At 37.6% G+C, this 23,768-nt stretch overlaps 1 protein-coding gene across 14 annotated transcripts in view; it reads right to left on the bottom strand.

The window, feature by feature from the left end:
* Nucleotides 1-23,768, bottom strand: part of kcnab1a (potassium voltage-gated channel subfamily A regulatory beta subunit 1a) — a 295,083-nt gene that overhangs the window by 169,760 nt on the left and 101,555 nt on the right. For 2 of the 14 annotated variants that reach the window (XR_012393671.1, XM_073929083.1), the window contains exon 1: nt 12,984-13,514. The exons of 11 other annotated variants lie outside the window; for them this stretch is intronic. Coding sequence is in view for 2 of the 3 variants with exons in the window: in XM_073929083.1 (XP_073785184.1) it covers nt 12,984-13,195 (212 nt within the window). In the remaining variant the exon portion in view is untranslated. 14 annotated transcript variants of the gene reach the window in all.

The raw sequence follows: 23,768 nt of genomic DNA, 5'->3' as shown, positions 1-23,768 counted from the left end.
TAAAGTAACCATCAATTCATATTGTATTGCATTAATTATTATTATTGTATTGCGGGCAGGGGCCACGCACTATTAGGAGCACATTTTAACACATACATCACAAAATACTTAAAACATTATTCGAAGTCAGATGCTTTCATGCATTACTCTGCAGTCTTCATAAACAAGATAATTAAATTAAATATAAAAATAAAAACAAAATAATCTTCCTTGTTCATTTATTTGACAACATTATACTGGTGTAGGAAAACACATTTCTAATAGGGATGGGAAGATAAACCGATATGTATCGATACGCGATCATGCGCGTGCACGATGCGAGTGCATCGGTAGAGCAGCAGAGGATGAATGAAATATTAAAAGCAAATCGAGATGCATCGGTTTTTGCGAGATGCATCGATATTTCCAGGATACAACTTATCTTTTTAATATAGAATGTATTTTTTATTTATTAACAAGTGTTGTCAAACTGTTTTTAGCGCATAATTTAATCGACCTACATAAAGTATGCCTTAGCAACGGATTTGCGGATGTGTACACTACACTTACACTACAACTCAGGTCAGGTGTGCGGATTAAGCTAGTGGTGCGCCCTCAGAAAGCGCGAGAAGCAAAATAAACATGTCGGACGCCGAGACAATTTATTCCCCACTGGGTTTTAAATCTAAAGTATGGCAACATTATGGATTTTACAAGAAAGATGGACGACTTGACAAGACAGATGCAATTTGCAAAATGTGCCGCGCATCTGTAAAATACACGGGCAGTACGACGAATCTCATTTCTCACTTGAAGCGGCGCCACGGTGTTGTTGTGGATTCTGTGGAAGCATCTTCCAGTGTTCCTGCATCCTCTGCTTCTTGCTCTGATTCACCTGTAGCTAACAGCTCTAAAAGTGGTGAGAAAAGCATTGAGAGTTTTTTCCATGCCCCGCTTGCTAACAGTTCCGCGCGCTCTACGGCAATCACGGATGCTATTGCATTGTTTATATGCAAAGATATTGCATATTATCGTTGCCTTATAGTGTCACTGAGAACGAAGGTTTTAAACACCTCCTCCATGTCTTGGAGCCTCGTTATAAGATACCAAACCGAAAGCTATTCTCCGATAAACAGATTCCTGCTCTGTACGACAAAGTAAGAAGAGAGATAGAGGAGTCCCTGCACAAAGCCCAAAGAGTCGCGGTTACAGTGGACGGCTGGACATCGTGCGCTACAGCATCATATGTAACTGTCACAGCACACTACATAGATGACGAGTGGGTTCTCAAAAACCACGTTCTGCAGACCAGAGTATTTAACGAGGCTCATACAGGGAATAATTTGGCCGTTTTACTTCAGGATGTGTGCCGCGAGTGGAAGATCGAAGAAAAGAGTCCCGCGTTAGTCACAGATAACGCCAGAAACATGATCCTGGCTGGTGCTGGTGCCAAGATGGACCCACACGTGAGATGCATTGCCCACACATTGAACTTGGCATCTCAAAAAGCCTTTAAGGTGGACAGTGTCTCTGAGCTGGTGGTGAAAGTTAGGAAGCTTGTTTCCTTTTTCCACAAAAGCCCCAAGGCAACTGACCTTCTGCGAGAAATACAGACACAGTTACACCTTCCCAACCACAAGCCATGACGTTTCCACTAGATGGAACAGTACCCTCGACATGTTGGAGCGTTTCTGGGAGCAGCAGCCTGCTGTACTGAACACCCTGCTGTCCAGGAAGATAAAGAGGCGTGAGGTTATGGCGAGTTTGACAGAAGATGACATGACACTGATCCCAGAGATCATCAAATTAATGTCACCTCTGAAAATGGCAACCACACTCCTTAGTGAGGAAAAAAATCCCACAATCTCCATTATCTCTCCAATCCAAGCCAAACTGCAGAGACAATTCCAACCAGATGAGGGTGATCTAGAGGTTATTTCCCACATGAAAGACAGATTCAGGCAGGACTTTGATGGCCGTTATACATATCTTAAAGGCACTCTCAACTGTGCCTCAGCACTTGACCCACGTTTTAAAGATCTGGCTTTTTTGAATGACAATGATGCCAAGGATATGGTATTCATGAAGATAACAACCGAGGTGGTACAGATGAATGGAGAGGTAAGAACATTTAAAGTAAGATCATTATTGCAGTTAAGAACTAATAATATATGCATATGCATTAAATTCCATGTTTATGTATTTTTAAGGAAGAGGTCAATGTCACAATACCGAATGAAGACCAGAAAGCAGGCACATTGGAAGAGGACCAGACAGCTGAAACAGAAAGCCACAAAAGCCCTTCCAAAGAAGACAAGACAGGTTGGTTTAAATGGAGAAAATGCAACAAATGTACAGAAGTATGTAGTGAAGATGCAATACAGTGAAGTAATTTTCAGATCGTAAATTAAAGGAATATTTTTAGCAGAAGTGATAAGCCTCTCCTCTGCCCTCTTCTGTAGATGATGCCCCTCCGAAGAAAAAGACTGCCATGGACCAGATGTTTGGAGATTTCCTGAGTGCAAGACCACCAGCAAAAACCATCAGGGAGAAAGCTAAGGATGAAATATTAAAATATAGGGAGAGGGACACTTTAGGTTTGGATGGGGATGTGTTGCAGTGGTGGAGACTGCAAGTAGATCTTCCACTACTATCAGCTTTAGCAAAAAGATATCTGTCCATCCCAGCAACAAGCGTACCAGCTGAAAAAGTTTTCAGCACAGCTGGAGACATAGTTAAAGCTCAGGTTGATCAGTTAATATTTCTGAAGAAAAACCTTTAACTGAAAGTGACTGACCAATGTATACTATTCAAAAATGCCACAAGGTGTCCTCCTGTTTACTTTATGGAATTTAATTTAATTTTAATTTAATTTTATTTTATTAGCCTGTTGTTTACAGTGACAGGGATGTTTCAAAGCAGCATAATACTGCTAGTTTACGGTGTTACGTTTTGAATATTCAGTGGCAAAATATATGTTTGTAAAACTTATTTTCATAGTTGAAAAGTTAAATCACAATTCTTGTTGTGCAATAGTAAACATTCTTTATTTATTATTTTATTATATTTTTTTAATATATATTGCACTTATACATTCTGTTTATCTTGGAAATACTTAAATAAGATGTGCCATATGTTCTAAAATGGCCCTCTACTGTAAACCGACACTAGGGCTCTGAGAGAAAAGCCAGTTTGTAAAAAGTCTTGGTTTTACTTGGTTAATAAATAATCAAACTCATTCAATGGCACAGCATCCTCTTTCACATAATCTCATAAACTTGATCTTATTAGTTAGTGCTGAATTATCGCATTGTATTGTGATATGGGTGTGAATCGTATCGTATTGCATCGCAATATGTCACAAATGTATCGCTAATTTATCGGATCGTATACTTTGTATCGAGATGCGTATCGGATCGGCATTATAGCATAGATGCCCAACCCTAATTTCTAACATTCAAGTACATCAAGGCGCATTGTTGCACCTGTAAAATTTACAGGCCTACAGTTGAAGTCAATTTATTTTGCCCTCCCATTCATTTAAAATAATGATTCTGAAAATTTTTACTGTTTCTTAGAAAAAAAGTATTATTCTGGAGTCATAATAAGTCCTATTTCTTATTGTTTATTTTTGAGAATAAAAGCCGTTTTTACTTTAAATAAAAATAAGGTCAGTATTATTAGCCTCCTTAAGAAATATTTACTGTATATATTTTTGATTTACACAACAAATCAGTTACAAAATCATTTGACTAATTATTTTAACTTTCGTAGTTAACTTATTAAGTCAAAATTACACTTCATTCTTAATAAAAAACTATAAAACACTTAAAGATACTTTGTCTGGATACAACTGTCTTGCAAAATAACTAGTTAAATGTTCTGCACTGACTATCACCATGGGGAAGATAAAACAGTAGATATTAGAAGTTAGTTAGTTAAACTATTTCGTTTAATAACGTTCTGCAAATAAATTCTGTGTTGAAGACGAAAATCAAAAATTAATGAAGGCAAAACTAAATGAGTTGAATATGACTTACATGAGCGTGACTGAAAACTACATTTGATCAATGTCTTGCCTCTCCATTGGTACTTGCCGACCAAGTAATTCAAGACTGCATTTCCAAACGTAAAACTATGTAACGTTACACTAGATTTCTGATTAATAATAGTCTCTGCATAGCCGAGGACTTCCTATAATAACAGTATCATCCACAGTGGACATTTTGATAGTGTTTCACAACATGAACATGACTGAAGTTTAATCTTTTTATTACCTGTGTCAATTTGGGCGTCAACTTCTGACGAATGCGGGGAACTGATGCGTGCAGCACCGTCACAGAGAGCAAGTGCCCGCGAAAACAGAGGGAGCGATGCTGTGACACAACACATGTGCCTTTTTTGCCGCAGCACCGAAATTAGGCACCGAAATTCATACGCTGATTTAATACCGGTACATACCGGTTACCAAGGTACCGGTGCTATAATTGGTTTCGGTACCCAACCCTACTCATGATGCACTCATCACTAGGACTATAAAGACACCTCATTCACAGACTCTTTGCTGAGTCTTGTTTTTCCCTGTAAAACATGGAAACGTGGTTTTCACTATTTGTCCTGCATGTTTTGATCCTTGCCTTGTTCACTGTTGTTGTTTTGCGTCCTGTGTTGTTTCTAACTCTGTGTCTAGGTGTGTTGAGGTGTATTGCTGGCGCGTTGCTATTTTGAGAAACTATAATAGATTTTTCAGTAGACCAGAACAAAGCCGGTCTATTGTCCTGCTCAGAGCACGTTAGTTGTGCGCCTCGCTTACACACTGCTTAATACAAACAAGATGTAGAGCAATACGCAAATATCTTTACATATGAAAAAGAATTAAAATATAAAGGATATATATATATATATATATATATATATATATATATATATATATATAGGATATAATAAGGATATATATAGGATACAAATATAAAGGATTAAAATATTACAAAACATTAATTTCTATAGCCTACATAAATATAAAACAACCCAAGCTCATTCTGAAAACGTAGTCCCGTGGACGTTTCTGGAGACAGCGGAATACGTCCCGGAAGGTACGTACAGCTGCATTTATTTTTTTCAAGCGAACGCTGCGGGGCGGTGTGACGCTGTTCCCTTTCGCGCTTGCCGGCTGACCGCTTACCTCCTTGTGGAGGGCTTTCCCGCGGCAACCCGTTTGTCCACTCAGCTCACCATGAAACGTCGGCAGGCTCGAGATGCAGAGAGGAGGAGTTGACCACGGCGATCGGTTTCGAGTCTGGGGAAGAGCAGTTCCAGCAATCAGGTAAGACAAAAACAGAATCCCAAAAATTAAGTGAACGAGTTTCATAACAGGGTGAGAACGCGGTGAAATCCGAAAACTGTTGCTCGGGTTTAGGGAAGCGAGCGGGCGGGCGGGTCAATCGGTAAAATTGGTTGGGTTCAGGGAAAGAGGAGGGCGGTCAGCCAATTGGCCGGTCGTGCAGTCAATCATCCGGTCAGTCGGACAGCGAAGAGAGACGTTCAAAATGAGAAAAAAAATCACACAACAGCGGCCTCTCGCGGATTCGCAAAAACAAAAACTGCAGCCGTACGTACCCGCCGGGACGTATTCCGCGGTCTCCAGAAACGTCCGCAGGACTACGTTTCCACAATGAGCCTGGGCTGATATAAAACCATGCTTTCATGCCTTCTTCATCTCGGGGGCTTTTTCAGTTTATTTGTAACAATTTGATTTTGTATAATGTTATTATTATTAGCAGTATTATTTATTATATTCTATATTTATATTTGTTTTATTAAAAACAAGTTTAGATTTGCCCACCTGTCAGGCTTCAGACCATATGGGGCACAGCATGTGCATTTGGATAAAAAGTTTTTTGACCACACTTTGTTATTATTGTTCATTTATTTGTTTGCTGGAAATTAGGATTGGAGTTAGAAATAGGGTCCCACTTTATATTAAGTGCCCTAACTAATATGTACTTACACAGGAATTAATAGTTTGTTACAATGTGTTACTTATTGTGTAAATACATGTATTTACTGTGTACTTATGCTTGATTAAATACATGTATGTAATTACATATGTAATTAACTTTTGTTATTACATTTGAAAATACACTGTTGACCATCCCTTACACCTTAACCCACCCTTAAACCTACCCATGCCACCAAAGCTGTCAATAACCCAAACACTATCCCAACTCAAAAGCACAACAAGCGTTCTCAAATACATTATAAACACAGTAAGTACATTGTATTTATTTTTTATGTAAGTACATAGTAGTTAAGGACACTTAGTATAAAGTGGGACGAGAAATAGTTTTGAAACAAATCTTTGAAATGAAATTAATTATTTATAGAATAATTGATGTCTGTGCGTACAAGGTTTCCCTATCCATGAGAGTGAAAGTAGATAATGAGAAGGCATATCTCTCATTCTCACGCTGCAGATGCTTTGTTTAACTGTTTTCTTGCTAGTCAAACACTCAGTTTTTCCACTTACCAAGTCACCATGTAAATAGCAAATGCACCATGGTGCGACGCAACTGGCTCTTAAAGGGAATGGGAGATGGGACTCTGACTGGTTTATTTTCAAACACACCTATAACTCATTAAAAGATTATTCATCATTAATTTGCCTAATTAAATGGGGGTTAAAACAACAAGGTAAGATGCTTTATTTGTTTTTTATTCATACAAAACTAAAAGAAATAAATAAAAATCCTTGCTCTTAAACATCACTCTGATGTGACAATAACTGTGACAATATTTGAAAAAATTCAATCAACTTCACTGATTCAAAAGAGAACCAGCTATGATAACCAAAGACCCATCCATTCTTATTTAACATTTTAAAGGCATTTACTTCAGAAACTTTTGATTCAATCTCTACACTGTTGACCTTTCCTGCTTTGAGATCTTCTCTTCATTCCCTCTCTACAAATCCCTCAAAGGTCAGCCATGACAAATGAAATATTCACCCTAGAAAAACCAGGGTTATTTTTTCTATTTATTTACTACCCCCACATCTTTGTTTCCTCCGGGGCAAATCAAATAGAGAATGGACGAGGACTCTCTCTATCTGCGTTTCCTGTTCTCCATTCATGCTGCATTACTGGATCTATTTCAAAGGTGCTATTGTTCCCTCAAAACCTATTAGAGCTTTGTGTTTGGTGACTTGTAAGTGGTTTCCAAAGGATTATTGGTTACGATTGACTGCTTCCTCTCATTCTTCATGTTCAGTTCCAAATTGGCTACCATACAGACATCAAACCGATCCTGCTAACCAAGCTGTACTTGACTCAGAGGAGGTTTAGTACTTGTTTTACTGTAGTATCACAGAACTGTGCAAATACAGTATTTATTTTGTGTCATAAGCAGCAGTTTATAAAGGAACTTGGTGATGAATTGATAAAAGCAGTTGCTGTGAAGAGAAAAATTACCTTATCTAAGTAGGGCCAGACAGACATTTTGCTTTTTCTTTGTAGAATGTTGTATCTGCACAGAAATCTGCAGATTTGCACAAATTTATTTTGAGAGTGTAAAAAAAAGGCTAAAAACTTGACATATGAAATGAATTAGAAAAAAATTGTACCTGTAAGTTTTGAAATATATATCCAATTGGAAAAAAAATCCAGTTTAAAAAAAAAAACAAAGTAGTCTCTCATAAAACATCCACTGAAAGACAAACTGTTTTGTACATAATGATATAAACATTTATATATTATTCAATAAATTTACTAAAATTCAAATAAAAAATGAATAAATATAGATTATCACCTTGGAATTATAAGGTTCTATCTGCGTTCGGAATGATTTTGAGATATTGAGCTTCAAAGTTTTTGCAATCCATATAGCAAACAGTATGAGTGTAACATTTGTCTTTTAAATAAAAAGTCTTAAAATGTAAACAGCTTATAACAAACAGCCCAAAATGTAAATAAGTTGTCATTTAATAAGAATATGTCAATTACTCAATTTGGACAAAAATGTCAGATAGAACCTTATAATTTTGAGGTGACAATATATGTGCATACATTTACATAAATAAATAAATAAATAGACTCATGATGGCTATAAAAAATAGTGGGATTCTGTAGATTTCTGTGAGTGCAGATTCCATCTGAGCCTACTAATAGGTCTCCAGGGTTTCTATTCCAGCACTAAACATAAAGACACAATGAAGCCTATTGGTTTCCGATGTTTATCATGGATGAGCATGTATGAGTGTGTGTAATGAGAGCAGTAATAGAAAGCTACTGCCCAGGCAGCTCGCTGTCAGAGCTGTACAATGAAGTCATGATGGACATGCAGAGCTATAAGTATAACTTTTTAGAAACCCAATACTCTTCTATCTGCTCCTCACTCATACACTGTATGTTGCATCAGTACGCTCTCCTGCACTTTTAATGCTGTCCTGACATGCTGTCAACGACACAGAGATCACTATCAAAGCAGACCGAGAAGAGAGAGAAAGAAAGAAAAGGAGAGAGAGAGATAGGTGTTCATTCACTACTGATCGATTATAGTAGAAAAGATTAACATTTGATATGAGAAACGGTGAAGTAGTTTTTACTGATGCTTTTTCAGGAGCCAGGTTACAAACAGGACTTCACAGTATAAAAAAAACAACCATTAAGAATTTTGATTATTGTTTAAATGTAGGCGGTTCATTCCACTGTGGCGACCCCATATTAATAAAGGGACTAAGCCGAAAATAAAATAAATGAATGAGTAAATGTAAATATAATGTGTAAATGGATAGTCAATATGGATTGTAGAGGGCTTTTTGAGTGAACTCACTTAAAGAATTGTTGAGTAAAACTGTGGCAGAAAAAAAATCAAATATATTAACATAAAATTCTTATGTAATACAACTTACCATTTTTGTTTGTTTGTTTGTTTGTTTGTTTGTTTGTTTTAATGATTTTATTAAGCTTTGCATATTTGTATTTCTGTACATTAAACTGAACTGAAGCAGTTCTAATTTAACTAGAACTTCACCAGCATTGTAGACTAGTCTCATGCATGCCTGATCTTCTGGAATGTTCCACAATTTGAAACAGCATAGCTTTTTATTTTATTTTCTTCATCCATGTAAAGCTGCTTTGACACAATCTGCATTGTAAAAAGCACTATAGAAACAATGATGATTAAATTGAACTGACATTATATAACATGGAAATAAATAAACAAAATGTCAAGTTGCATTAGGTTATGTTAATACAATTATTATGCATTGTATAATACAATACATTGTGTTATGTTACTATATGATACATTGTAAGGTTGTAATGTTTATTGATTTTTTTTTTAAAATCAAACTATCAGTCTATCAGTCAGAATATATATGAGCAATATCACATCAGTGTCTTTGTATCAACGAAGACTGAACGAAACTATTCCTCAGGTGGTGGTAAGCTGAGACACCCGTCCAAGGCGGGTGGGTTATCTGTGTCTCTCACAGCTAGAGCTCACAGCGCTGTGAGCCATGCTGCTTCTGCCCTACACTACAGAACCACCACAAGTGCTGACCAGGCTGCACAAGGGCAGTTCTTCCCCAGGCTTATGCATAAGCTCTGCACGGTGGCTGACTATATGACCTTCAAGTCAGCCGCCTTTGCCCTGGGAAGGAAGTTGCCCACACAGTACTCTGGAAATGCCATCCTTGTCTTACCCTGGTAGATAAGAGCCAAGCCAATAAAGATTTCGATTTCTTGGTGCGCCCATATCCCAGGCAGACCTATTCAGCAACACTGGTAGGGACTTTACCCAGGAGTATGTCCTGGGGCATGTCAACTTCTGCTGGGCTTGGAAGACTGCTCCCCGACCGGCCTCATCTGCGCCGGCTGCTCCTCACTGAGAGCATCCTTCCAATGGCTCCAACATCTGCTCCACCCTCCACAACCTCGTCCACTGGCTAGTGGTTACACCAAGCCCCTGCAAGAAGTCGACACACTCCCATCCCAGGTCATCATTAATTCCGGTAATCAGACCGCAAAGTGACCCTGAGGCTAGCCCAGAGAGTAGTACGACTGTTCTTTCCCCATGAAAGGATGGGAATTCCCATTGCAAGATGAATGCAGCGCACCACATGCAGTCAATGGTACGCAAGAAACAATGGTTTCTCCTCTCTCCAGGTCCAAAGGCTCAAACGCTGCCAGCATGGGGCACACTGCCCTCCTGCTCGCAGCTTTGGTGCACTTTGCCACAGGCTTCAAGGGTTCAAAGAATGGGCTCTTTTCTCTAGCACATCTAGACTCTCCACAGGATCCTGAGTGAAAGGTAAGAGCCAACCTCTTTTTTTCAGCTCTTCCTCAAGATGTGCTGCTTTCCGGGGAAGCAATCCTTATCCGGAAGCTGCCCCACTACGGGTGTGTCAGTGATCGTTCTGGTGATGCTGCTCGTTCGGGTTCTGTCAGCTTAGTTAGCACTGCTCAGCCCGTAGTGTAGCTCATCCGAATGCCAATTCACCATACTGACTCCAAGCTACAGCCAGGTGTTTCACCGTGGTCAATGCTTCAGCCACCCCTGTCTCCTGTCTCGCACAATCAGGTTGCTAAGTATCAATCATATAATTGAAAGTAATTAAAGATTAATAAAAAGCAATTTTTTAAAATGATTTCACACATAATGAAATGAGTAAAAATACTATACCAACTTGATTTACATTGTCATTTTACATGGTACCTTATAGTTTGATTTATCAACAAGCAGTTTGCGTTACACTGTGACCTCAGTTCAGAGAAGAAGTAACTCAACGCGCTGTCTGGACAGGATTAGAGGGCAACACACAGGACGTGTTCTTCCTTTCAAACAGCTACATGGCATGTAACCAAATGGAAGAGTACACAGGGGTAGGGAGAGCAGTTCTTTCATTCTAAAATAATTCTTTTCAACCTGACACATAAGGTTAAAAACTTGGGTTGAGATCCTTAAAAACACCAAGATGCATACACAGAATAAAACGGCACAAATGGATTCTAAAACCCTAAAAGAAATTAGATTTATCTGTTAAGTAGTACTCGAGTAGCCAGAATGACTAAAATATCCATCTCTAGAAATGACAGGACTAGCCTGAAGTCAGAAATCACAGGGGAGCTACTGCAGAGGATCAAAACAAAGAGCAAAATGAGAAGCCATTACAGCCTGCATGGTCAGATACACATCACTAAACTCACCACACACACATGCACTTCGTACTCATTAGTCATTACCGACAATTGTACTCACAAAAAACAACAACAACCAGAGTATATAGTGATAAAGTAGTATTATGTGCATAGGGACATTTTGTAATAAAATGAAAAATACTCATATTGTGGTTTCTCTTCTCTCTGAAAGACAATATAGATCTTATCCTGGGTAAAAAGTCATCAAAATGTAATGACCTGCTAGAAGTCCAATTAGTTTTACTCTCATAAATTCTGTTCTGTCCATCCTCTAGTCACTTCTCACATTACAAATCACTTCCCAATGGATAAAATCACAGCATATACACCACATTCAAACTCTTTCTACATCCTGTTTTACTTGAAAAGCCCCTTTCATTTATATTTACATCCATAAGAATGAGTATGTCTAGTGAACTCTGATCTGTGAAATCACATTAACTTTAAGAAACAAAGATAGATACATAAGATTTGTTACAAAAATTGCACATTCAGAGTCTCATCTACTGCAATAAACGGACAACAGTATACCTTTTTTTAATCCTAAAATCTTCTGGTGCCATGGAGAGTAGTAATATGCAATAGTAATTAAGTAGTAGTGAAACCTTTAAGCTCAAAGTATCCTTTGTTTTACTACTAAAGTACACTAATTCTGTACACAAGGGTCCATGTACCATGAACTTGACACAGATTTAAGTATCAGAACAATATGCAAAAACAGTGTATTTTATTGTTGTCACAAAAAAGTATGTGTCCTTCACAAATAATATTATTAAATTAAAAATACAGTACTTACAAAAGCTGTTCATTTATACAGTATGCACGAAAAGGTAAGCATACAAAATGAAGTACACTTTAATGCAGTTTCTGTGCTTTTTTCTGAGATCAGACCAATAGATCTAAACAGCAAGACTAATCATGCATTGTTTTCTATGTTGCAGGAAAGTGGAGTATAGCTACATGAGGGGAACATTTTATTAATATTTGTTTTCTTCTTCTTCTTCTTCTTCTTCTTCTTATTATTATTATTATTATTATTATTATAAGAAACCTAGAAACAATTATCTTTGCGTTATCTGAAGCGTGACCACCTATTTAAAGTTCTGTGTGTGATGTGCTGATTCAGGGAATCCATTGAAAGACACCGATGTGGTTCACTGAACATTTACATTCTGAAACGTTTATGCAGCAATTACACTCAGAAACCACAAACACCTGCACATACTCTCACATGGGCACAGCACATCCCACCAGAAAGCAGAATGTGTGGAGAAGAGTAGGTGGAAAATACCCTGAAAATCTTCCATCAAATCAAGCAACAACACAAACTGTAAGTAGACCAAGCAAAAGGAAACAGTTGGAGAAAGAGAAAAGACAATGCCCTAATGAATCAAAATTCTGGATTCTCGCACATTATGAAGTGTCATTCTGAGAACTGTGTTTCCCAGAGTGTAAATATCTAATAGCAAACAATTGCGGTTTGTTTGCTCTGAGAAACTCAGATGGTTAACATGGAAGATGGAACAGAGCAAAGAGATCAAGAGTGGGTCAAACTCACTCTGATCTAAGAGCAGGAACATTGTGTATGTACTGGCGAGTGAAAGATATATCTTCTAAATCAATATAATTCAAACAAAGCATCATAGTAAACATTTACACATTAACTACTGATTTTCCAAAAGACTTTAAGAAGATCCAAACCATTCCAGCAAGAGAAAGAGCCACAGGTGAGGGAAATCTGCAAAAGGAAGACTTGGAAAAGAAGGAAAGTGGTTAAGAAAGCAGAGAAAGAGAGAGGGAGAGACGTACCGGTACTTCATGCCAGTGAGCTTGCCGGTGGACTCTTTAAGGGAGATGTGATGGCGTGGGGTGAAAGAGCCAAAGCTCCGAGCGATGATGGCAACTGTACGGAACTTTGCCCGTGCTGCATTCACCACATTGGGACTGGTGGCATTAGTTTTCCCGTGATCCCCATTCCGACCCTTCAGATTGTGGTCCGTGCAAGCGATTGAAACCTGCATTCTGAATTAGGAGGATGAAGGAGATGCAGTGTACAACACAAAGAGGACACACTGAGGGATCATGTGGGGGTCACAGTCCCAACTTTCCGCTTTGATCCTGTCCTGTGGATACCTTTGAAGCAGCAGTGGAGGAACACCATCAATTATTAAGCGCAAAAGAAAAAGGAGACGTCTACACAGTCCGAAAGTTGTGTGGCTCCTTGTCCAAGACGTTCCCTTGGGAAAAGACAACTGTCAAAACTGCACCCGGATCAATGAGCCACAAAACGAGAGCTGCAGAACTATCCAGAGGAGGTGGAGAGGAGATTCCCGCAGCACTGAGAGGATCCTCGCATGGTCAGCCACAAAAAGCCCGCCTGCTGAAGGGGGGAAGGAGAGGAGGAGGAAAGGAGGAGGGAGGGATGGACGTCAAGACTGGACAGCATAAATCCACAGCTCTGCTGACACTTCTCTCATCTGAGGTCTTCCACTGTCTTAAGCACACACACACATGCATTCACTCACTTCCTCCAGCTGATGATCATTTGTTACTAATGAGCTTCTGCCCTGCTTTTTTTCTTTCTCTGTTGACTCTCTGCTCTCTTTAGATCTGTTTTTTGGTGAGCTCAGCAGTGATGCTTCATCTGCCCTACAGCTCAGGGGGAATGAGCAGCAGGCAAGCGTCCACGTCTGTTTAAAGCACTCTCTCTCTCTCTCTCTCTCTCTCTCTTTCTCTCTCTCGCACACTCTCCCTTTATCTGCCTGCCTCTCTTTCTTTTTCAGCTTATCGCGGTCTCTCTTCGCTACTGTAAAGCATAATGATTTGTGCACCTGTGCACACAAGTGCTCAACACTCTTTTTTGTGGTAAGACTGCAAACAACAAAAGCTCATTTGAAAGCTGTTAAAAGATCTGTTTTAGCTTATTGTATCAGTGACCAGTGAGGTGATTAAAATTACATCCAAGCCTTTTAAAGGTGAAGTGTGTAATTTTAGGTTTAAATAGTTACATATCACTCATTTTCCATTTTTTATCAGGGGTCACCACATCAGAATAAACTGCCAATTTTTTTTGCACAGCATTGTTTATGCTCTTCGTGCACAAACCAGCACTGAGAGTCCAACCATCAGTGCTGGAAACACCCACATTCTATAGTTTCTTATACCAAAGCTATATAAGCAAAATAAACAACAAGTGGTATCTCTGGGAACACTGTACCAGCATAAAAACATAGGTCTGTTTTTCTTTGTTTGGTTTGTTTGTTTATTTGTTTATTTGTTTGTTTGTTTGTTTGTTTACCTAATCAGCAACAATGATCCTGTGGCAAAACTAATAAGGCAGTGTTTTCTTTATTGGAGGAAAGTGGAGTATAGCTACATAAGAGGGACATTTTATTCACATTTGGTTTTCTAATTCTTCTTCTTCTTCCTATTATTATTATTATTATTATATTTATTATTATTATTATTATTATTATTATTATTATTATTATTATATAAGCCCTTGAACCCTAGAAACAATAATTGTTGTGTTATCTGAAGTGTGACCACCTATTTAAAGTTCTGTGTGTGATGTGCTGATTCAGGGAATCTTTTGAAGGACATCGACGTGGTTCACTGAACATTTACATTCTGAAACGTTTATGCAGCAATTACACTCAGAAACCACAGACACCTGCACATGCTCTCACATGGGCACAGCACATCCCACCAAACAACAGAACGTGCGGAGAAGAGTAGGTGGAAAAGACCCTGAAAATCTTGCATCAAATCAAGCAACAACACAAACTGTAAGTAGACCAAGCAAAAGGAAACAGTGGGAGAAAGAGAAAAGCTGCTCTAATGAATCAAAATTCTGGATTCTCGCACATCATGAAGTGTCATTCTGAGAACTGTTTTCTAGTATGTAAATATCTAATAGCAAACAATTGTGGTTTGTTTGCTCTGAGAAACTGAGATACATACATACACACACACACACACACACACACACACACACATACACATATATATATATATATATATATATATATATATATATATATATATATATATATATATATATATATATATAAACTATCACTGACCAACCCCTATGCTTCACTCTGGGCATGCAATAGTCTGTGGTGCATTTAATTCCCTTTAAAACCAGTTGACCTCTGCTTGACTGCTAAAGTCCTAATTGAAGCTTCTGATCTGGAATTACTCTCTTATATCTGGAATATGACTCTCTTATCCTGTATAGTATTCTCAGCCTTACCTAAAGTTCTCTGTGAAAAAAAGAGTCCCTGTCAAGGTGAATACTACTGTTACTAAATTTTAGGAAATGAGATTTATGGGGAAAAAAGAAATAAAAATCCCTCTTTTTCTAGTCAAAGTATTACCTGTCAACATTCTCTAAACCCAAATCTTCATGCTTCTTCCACCTCTTATCACCAGAAGCATTGTATTTCTGATCAATAAAAGCAGCATGAATTTCACACACTCATTCTTAGATCTTTACACTTTAACTGTGAGAATTGAATCAATACTGATTAGTTGAACAGTAAAAAAATTATGATTGAGACTATTTGCCAAAGTTGCTCATTAAAACAAGAAGCTCTATGACATTACAGTGTGTCTTGAAACACAGTACTCTGTGGTGTCTATGGAAACCACATCCAGCGGAATATGTTTCCATGAAATTGTTTCCATAAAAGGCTCATTTTTTTCTTCTCAGTAGAAGATATTGCATCTGTTTTATTGCTCTGTAATAGTCAACTAAGCTTCAAATTGGATCTCAGTTTCTCGCCCTCTTGCTCTTCTTCAGGACTAAGTGTGATAACTGAGAAAAATTTAACGTGAACAAGCAGCATCACAGCACATTTAATTTCTGAAATCCAATTTTTGCAGCCCCCACGAATCACAGAACAATTACTACACAGGCCAACGACCTCAATGTTGTCCCAGTTTTTCTTTTTTGTGTGTGTGTTTTTTTTCTTCTTCCAAATGGTTTTTGGGGACATACTGCACTCAGAAAACGTTTTGGCACTCACATATGAGCACTGGCTTGCAGCATTAAACCACTTAAATTTCTCAAGCGAAATCAAAGCAGTAACTAGTCTGAAGACATTTCAAACAAAATCAGCCTAAACCAAAGGTTGTTTGCAGCTTATTTTTAGTAGTTAAAACAGTTCAAAGTTTCCTGACAGGTTCGCTTTAACTGGTAAATATTTGAACTACAATTTCCACTACCTGACAAAAGTCTTGTCGCCATACATGTTTTAGGCACAACAAATGATAACTTGATAACTTTCTAGTTGATCATTTGGTATCAGAAGTGACTTATATGAATGGCAAAGACCTCTAGATTAGTCTTATTTTATCAAAATTAAATATGATCATGCCTTAATTTATAATTATATAGTTAGGACAGTAAGGTCTGACTTTGCTTAGACAAAAATCTTGACACCTAACAGAAATTATGTACAGTATAGAATTTAAAAAAGAATTAATATTGTGTATGGCTCCTATGAGCTTGGGAGACTGCATCCACACATCTCAGTAATGATTCAAATAACTTAATTAATGAATTAATTAATTCAGTAATCTGGAATGGCAAAGATAAAAGTGTTCTTGCAGGACTCCCAAAGTTCATCAAGCTTTTTTGGATTCATCTTCAATGCTTCCTCCATCTTACCCCAGACATGCTCAATAATGTTCATGTCTGGTGACTGGGCTGACCAATCCTGGAGAACATTGACCTTCTTTGCTTTTAGGAACTTTGACGTGGAGGCTGAAGTATGAGGAGCGCCATCCTGCTGAAGAGTTTGTCTTCTCCTGTGGTTTGCAGTGTAATGTGCAGCACAAATGCCTTGATATCTCAGGCTTTTGCCATCCACTCTGCAGATCTTTTGCACGCCCCATACTGAATGTAACCACAAACCATGATTTTTCCTTCACCAAACTTAACTGATTTCTGTGAGTATCTTGGGTCCATGCAGGTTCGAATAGGTCTTCTGCAATATTTGTGATGATAAGGATGCAGTTCAACAGAAGATTCAATGAAAAAATCTACCTTCTGACACTTTTCCAAATGATCAACTAGAAGTCATTTGTTTCACCTACAACTGGGATTGATGACAAGACTTTTGTCATAATATATTATAATATTATATAAGTCTTTTAATATAAGGATGCTTTCACACCTACAATTTTGTTTCGGAACGTGTCTCGTTTGCCCAGTTAGCGCGGTTCGATTGGCATATGTGAACAGGGCAATCGCGCTCTGTTCCGCGCCAAAGTAATCGCTCCGAGATCGCTTGAATGAGGTGGTCTCGGCTCGATTGAAACGAACCCTGGAGCGGTTTGATTGCAGTGAGAATGCGATCCGATCCAGGCGCGGTTATATCACAGTGTTTTATGGATATGTAATAGGCTTACGGCTATATGAAGAGAGAATTATGAGTAGGGCGGGAAGTTTCGCGAGTCTCCGGATGCCGGCAAACGAGTGATGATCTCCCGGTAATCTCGTGTCTCTCTCCCAGTCCTCAAATAAACATCATTGCGCACCCTTCTCACCCCTCCCCACCGTGTCTCTCATCAGACACGTCACGCGCGCGCACCCTGTCAATCACCACCAAACCACCACCTCTCCTGACAGCTGAGCGGGACGCTGCAAAATAAACCCTGACACTCTGACCAATGTGAGGAGAGTTTACTTGCACGTGACTTGTTTTAGCTCTTTTGGTCCGATTAGAAACTTTGCAGTGTGAAAGCGAACCGCTCCAAGAGCAAAGAGCAACAATGTAACAATTCTAATCTCTGTTTCGGAACAACTGAATCGATTCACAGGTGTGAAAGCACCCTAAGACTTAAATTTAAGTCCCAGTCATTATATTTGACTAAAATTGTGCTATTTACAACCCCCCTTTGTTAAAAACTGTTAAAAGCTGGAGATTTGTAGTATAAGCACCCTCATGTCAGTTTAACTTTACAACACCTTTTTTCACTCTTTATTTTCACGCCTCCTATATTTTATCATTCTATGTTGCTAGACAACACTTTTCACCCTTTGACATAGTAGTCATCAGTTTTAACCATAATGGATAAAAGAATGCATGTTATGCATGTCAAACAGGTATTAGAGGCACTAAACACCATAATCATGGTGAACTCGATTGTGGGGATACATATGTGTGAATCCATCAGCTGATGACTAAAAATAACAATTTCATGACACTAGATATTTGCAAAATCTGTGGCATACGATACAGTGACATAATATGATTTTAAGCCATATCAAACCTGTGGTCATGTGCATGGCTAACTTTGACCTGGTTGTAAGTATACAATGAGCCCTGGCTGTTTGCTCAAATTATTATACTGTACAAAGTGCTCAATGGTGTGGCTTGTCATGAGGGATAAAATACAGAGATTTTTAACAGTTTTTTTTTCTTTTCTGCAAAACATTTAATCTAATGTTCATCTAAATGCCACTATTGTTATAGGTGGTGTCAACATCTTCAAACAGCACTTCTGGAAGGAGTATTCAAGTAAAAGTACTATTATTACTTGCCAAAACATTGAGTGCAAGACAAGTAAGAATATGTGTTCTAAATACTTCTTGAAATATGGAAAAAGTAAAAAAAAGTAGCCCTTTCATGCTCAAAAGTAGGGAGTAGTGAGTGTTACATGGTGTAAAGTATTCCACCAAAATATAAAATGAAGTTTTCTTTTTAAGAGTGTTTCTAAGTGCAAGTCATATTATTTGTTGTTATAAGTATAAGTCAGCAGAAAGCAGAGTGATGCATGTACATCTTTAGTGAAATCTGTGTAACCTAAGTGTCAAAAATCTAGCTGTGATTTGTTAACACTTCTGTTGCTGCAAGCAGTTGGCATCATGGTTAAAGCATCTGTGTCTTGAAGTCTGTTTGCTGTGATTTTTTAGTTCATGATTTGATTGGACTGGAAACACAGGACTGATTATTCTAACATATCGTAGCGACTGCAGGTTGAAGTAAAATAATAAAGTAAAAGTATACAGCACCAAAAATGTATTTAAGTAAAAGAGTAAGTACAAACATTTTAAAACTACTTAGTAAAGTACAATTCCTGAGTATGTCTTAAGATTCAGAGAATTCTAGTGTTTCTACATGTGATACAAGGACAAAATTACACATAAGTTACATTATCCATACATGGTGTTTACCACTGTAAAAGGCACCATAAAAAGGCACATCAGACCAATCCAGACTATAAATCATTCTTTAGTATTGGTGTGTGTGTGTAATTGATGACTCCTTTTGAATTGTGTAGGAGCTGTAATTCTCTAACAAACACTGAGAGACGTTCTACAATAGTACAATAGCTTTTGTTCTGCATCAGTACCTGTAATGCAGTGATAATCACCATGGAAGGCAATAGACGCAGCCTTGAGTTACTGCATGAGAGACATGGCAGCACTGTGTGACGAGATCCCTCTATCCTGTCTCTGACCCCACAGGACTGACTGTTTGACTTTTGGTGTAATGTAACAAGGAGAATATATTCTGATTGGTTGAAAAGGCATGTTCAGTAAACTGACTCATGGGAAATGTGTACAAGAAATTTAAATGGGGACGTTTAATAGAATTTTCCCACAGGAAATATCCGTTTATTTGCCATGGTGATTTTTTATGGGGGTTAACGATGTTTACAGATTGGCAAATATGCTGTGATTTCAAGAATTTGAAACCATAATGAAAATGTACTTGCATAAAACCATGATAAAAAGTGGAATTATTTTTTTCTAAGAGTTTAATAAATTCATAAAAAGCTTGAAAGTGTAAAGTTTTAAATGATAAATCAGTAGATTGATTTTTCAAAATTATGACAAAACGCAGCAGATAATATTTAAAGTGGTTCAAAAACATTTGATTAAAGTTGTCCTAAAACTATTGAACAACACCCAATCTTGCCTTAGGATAATATATAGAGAGTAAGATAAGTAAGTAAAATAAGTTAGTAAAATAAGTTTTCTGTTCCTGTTCCAATGTTGACTACTGTATTTTTTCATAATTTTGAACAGGATCAAAAAGTTTACAAATATTATCCCATGTCACAATCACCAGTGATCTTATCCTTGTAGATTGCTGGTAAACACACAGATCGCTAAAGGACTACAAATCCACCAGTATATGGACTACAAGTTCCAGTCATGCACTTCACTCACACACCTGGCCTAGATCCCTTATGATTGCAGACACAGCTGAAGCTGTTTAGGACTAATTATACAGACTATTTTTACACCTCTCAAACACACACACATTGTTGAGTCTTGTTAAACTGTCACTGTGAACATTACGTTGCATTTCCCTTGCCTTTCTTTGCCGTGTTTTTGACCCTTGTTTTGTTTTTTACATTGTATGCTGCCTGCCTTTTTACCATTCGCCTGTGTTTTGACCACATCTCTGGATTCCCTGTATACATCTGTTTGCCCCTGTGTTGACTGTGATTGCCTGACCATTCTCTGCGTCTCACTTCACATATTAAGACAAGATTGGGTGTTCTATAGTTGTCATAATTTTGAACAATCTTGTCTTAGAATAACATTTATAAACATTTTTTTAATCCTGTTCAAATGTTGATTAATGTATAAAACCTTAAAAATCGTGCATTTCAATATGGTTTCCTCATACGAGCATTTCTTTCAGTAGAACAAACTGAATTCAACATTCAAATTTCTCTTTACATATGTCAATACTCATCAAATAATTGTATAATAGTACCATTCATAGGCAACACAGTGGAGCAGTGGGTAGTGCTGTTGCCTCAAAGCAAGAAGGTCACTGGTTTGAGCCTCGGCTGGGTCAGTTTCAGTCCTGTGTGGAGATTGCATGTTCTCCCAGCGTTCGTGTGGGTTTCCTCTGGGTGCTATAGGTTCCCCCACAGTCCAAAGACATGCGGTACAGGTAATTTGGGTAGGCTAAGTTGTCCGTAGTGTATGAGTGTGTATGGATGTTTCCCAGAGATGGGTTGCAGCTGGAAGGGCATCCGCTGCGTATAATATGTGGTGGATAAGTTGGCGGTTCATTCCGCTGTGGCAACGCCGGATTAATAAAGGGACTAAGCCGAAAAGAAAATGAATGAATGAATGTCATTCATATTTAATAACATTTTATGACAAACTCAATTTGTAGTTGAGGTCAAGAAAAACATTAACAATGGTGTTCTAAAATGTATAACACTGTTGTAATGGCCTCATGATAATTAAACATGGTTGTGTTGTCTTGGTTAATTTAAATTGCCACGACAAAGACATCTCAAACAAAATGCTAACTGGTTAGCATAATATCTTTAAAACACAGTCCCTCCCCTGTCGTCCAAAGCCATGCCTTCTAAAACATGAAGGCGTGCACCTTAAAGATGACAGTAGACAACCCACTAGATCGTGTCATTCACCAGTTAGAAAACCTTACAGTACTTTAAAATACTACAATTGCGAACAAAAACTATATTATATGTAGTACGCTTTAAGTTTTGTAGCAAGCAAATCTTCTAATGTAATGTAATGTAATGTAATGTATATTTATATAGCGCATGTATCATGTATGGCCATACACCCAAAGCCATTCACAATTATGAGGGGGGTCTCCCCACTCTACCACCAGTGTGCAGCATCCACTTGAATGATGTGACGGCAGCCATAGGACAACGGCGCCAAAATAATTTGGCCAGGACACTAGGGTTACACCCTTACTCTTTACGAGAATTGTCATGGGATTTTTAATGACCATAGAGAGTCAGGATCTCAGTTTAACGTCTCATCTGAAAGACTTGTCATAATGTGCAATATTTCATGCATGGAAGGATTGCTGGTCTCTCACAATCTCTCACAAGAATTGCCTGGTCTCTCACACGCTCTTTCCTAAAGCAACTACTGAATGCTTAGTGGTTGGCCGGCAGGGTGCAGGAATTATTCTTATTACTAAGCCATACTTACATATTTCAGACCGAATATTCAGAGTAGCATGGTAAACAATATACTGTAAGGAGCATGTCACAGGTTGTCATTGTTCAAAAATGAACCATTGTGAACATAAAACCAACTTCACCTCAGTCAAATAGAATATTTACTTTTGTTTAGTTGTTAACTAGATTAAAAAAAATTTACATTATCGATGCTGTAAAAGGTACCTTATGTAATTGAAAATAGTCACATCAATCTTTCGTCTAAAGATTTTGGTGACTGAATATATGATCTCATTTATGACATGCCATATTATGATTGTAAAGTTTTCATGACAGTGTTATGAGCACTCCTTTCAATTAAAGTGTTACCAAAAACATCTTGACACGTCAGAATAATAGAATAGTTTAAGTTTTTAACTTTTAAGTTTAAAGTAATTGCTGCTAAAGCAAAAATCATTATTATAGTGTACTAGCACACCTTCTGGAGTATCGTTTAGAGTATAGTAATCACACTGGGGAAGTTAAATTGGAATAAGCTAAATCAGCAACATAAACATTTCTCCTGTGTGTTAACTAATTTATATATATATATATATATATATATATATATATATATATATATATATATATATATATATATATATATATATATAAATTTTTTAAAAGATGCATGGTAATGGCAATGAAAAATGATGGCAAATGTACTAACACCCTTAGTGGTGTTCACATTGATCTCATGTTTAACAAGTCAATATTTATTAAGTCCATTTTTCTCTCAAGGTTGTTACAAGCTACACAGTCAGAGCAAGACCATACAAAGACACATTCAATGAATCTGAACATGACACGAGTCAGATTTACCAACCTTCCTTCTTTGATGTGAATATATGAAAAGTGAATGTATGCACTCATAAATCAGCTTTGATGCATGAAAAAAAATCCATAGCAAATCACTGTGGCAGTTGTTTTGTAACATTTCTGTTTGACCGATAAAACACATTGACATATTGACTAAATGTATGTCAATATACTGTACGCATGACAATTTGACGGACACAAAATAAACCTTAGAGGGGACACATTGCATAACCCTGCATGGATGCCGTCTGTCCCTGATGTCTGAAAGCCTGTTTTTTCCAGACACCCATACCTCACTGCTTGACTAAACTAATGAGATTACTGAGAATATTTTGAAGCTTGAATAATTAAAAAAGCTCCTGCTTTTTGCACAATTGACTTATCTGAATTCACAAATCTACAGGGATCAGTGGGGTATACTGTGTGTCCAATTACTGACTGCTTAAACAGCAGATTATTGTGCATTATATCAGAAAATATTGATCATGATGATCTGACAACATGCAGAGCAAGTGCTTTTTAATGGTTTGGACTATCTTTAAAACAGACCAAACGAGAATCCAATTTTAATACAAATGAGGCTAAAACAGTTGAAACTAATTAGCCTTTTGCTGGCTATATTTCCACAGCACTAATCTGTTCCCAGTCTTGTAAACAAATCACCGGGTGTTTATGATTTAATAAAAATTTTATGGGAAAAGAGCATAAATAAACTCTATACTGCCCACTAGAGGAATAAATTGTACTTGCTACAATCAAATTTGACCATTAAAAAAACATTTCAATAATGCAAGCAAACCTAAATCT

This window comes from Danio rerio, chromosome 18, assembly GCF_049306965.1.
Source record: "Danio rerio strain Tuebingen ecotype United States chromosome 18, GRCz12tu, whole genome shotgun sequence".
Taxonomy (NCBI): Eukaryota; Metazoa; Chordata; class Actinopteri; order Cypriniformes; family Danionidae; genus Danio; species Danio rerio.
This window is presented reverse-complemented; position numbering and strand designations above follow the sequence as displayed.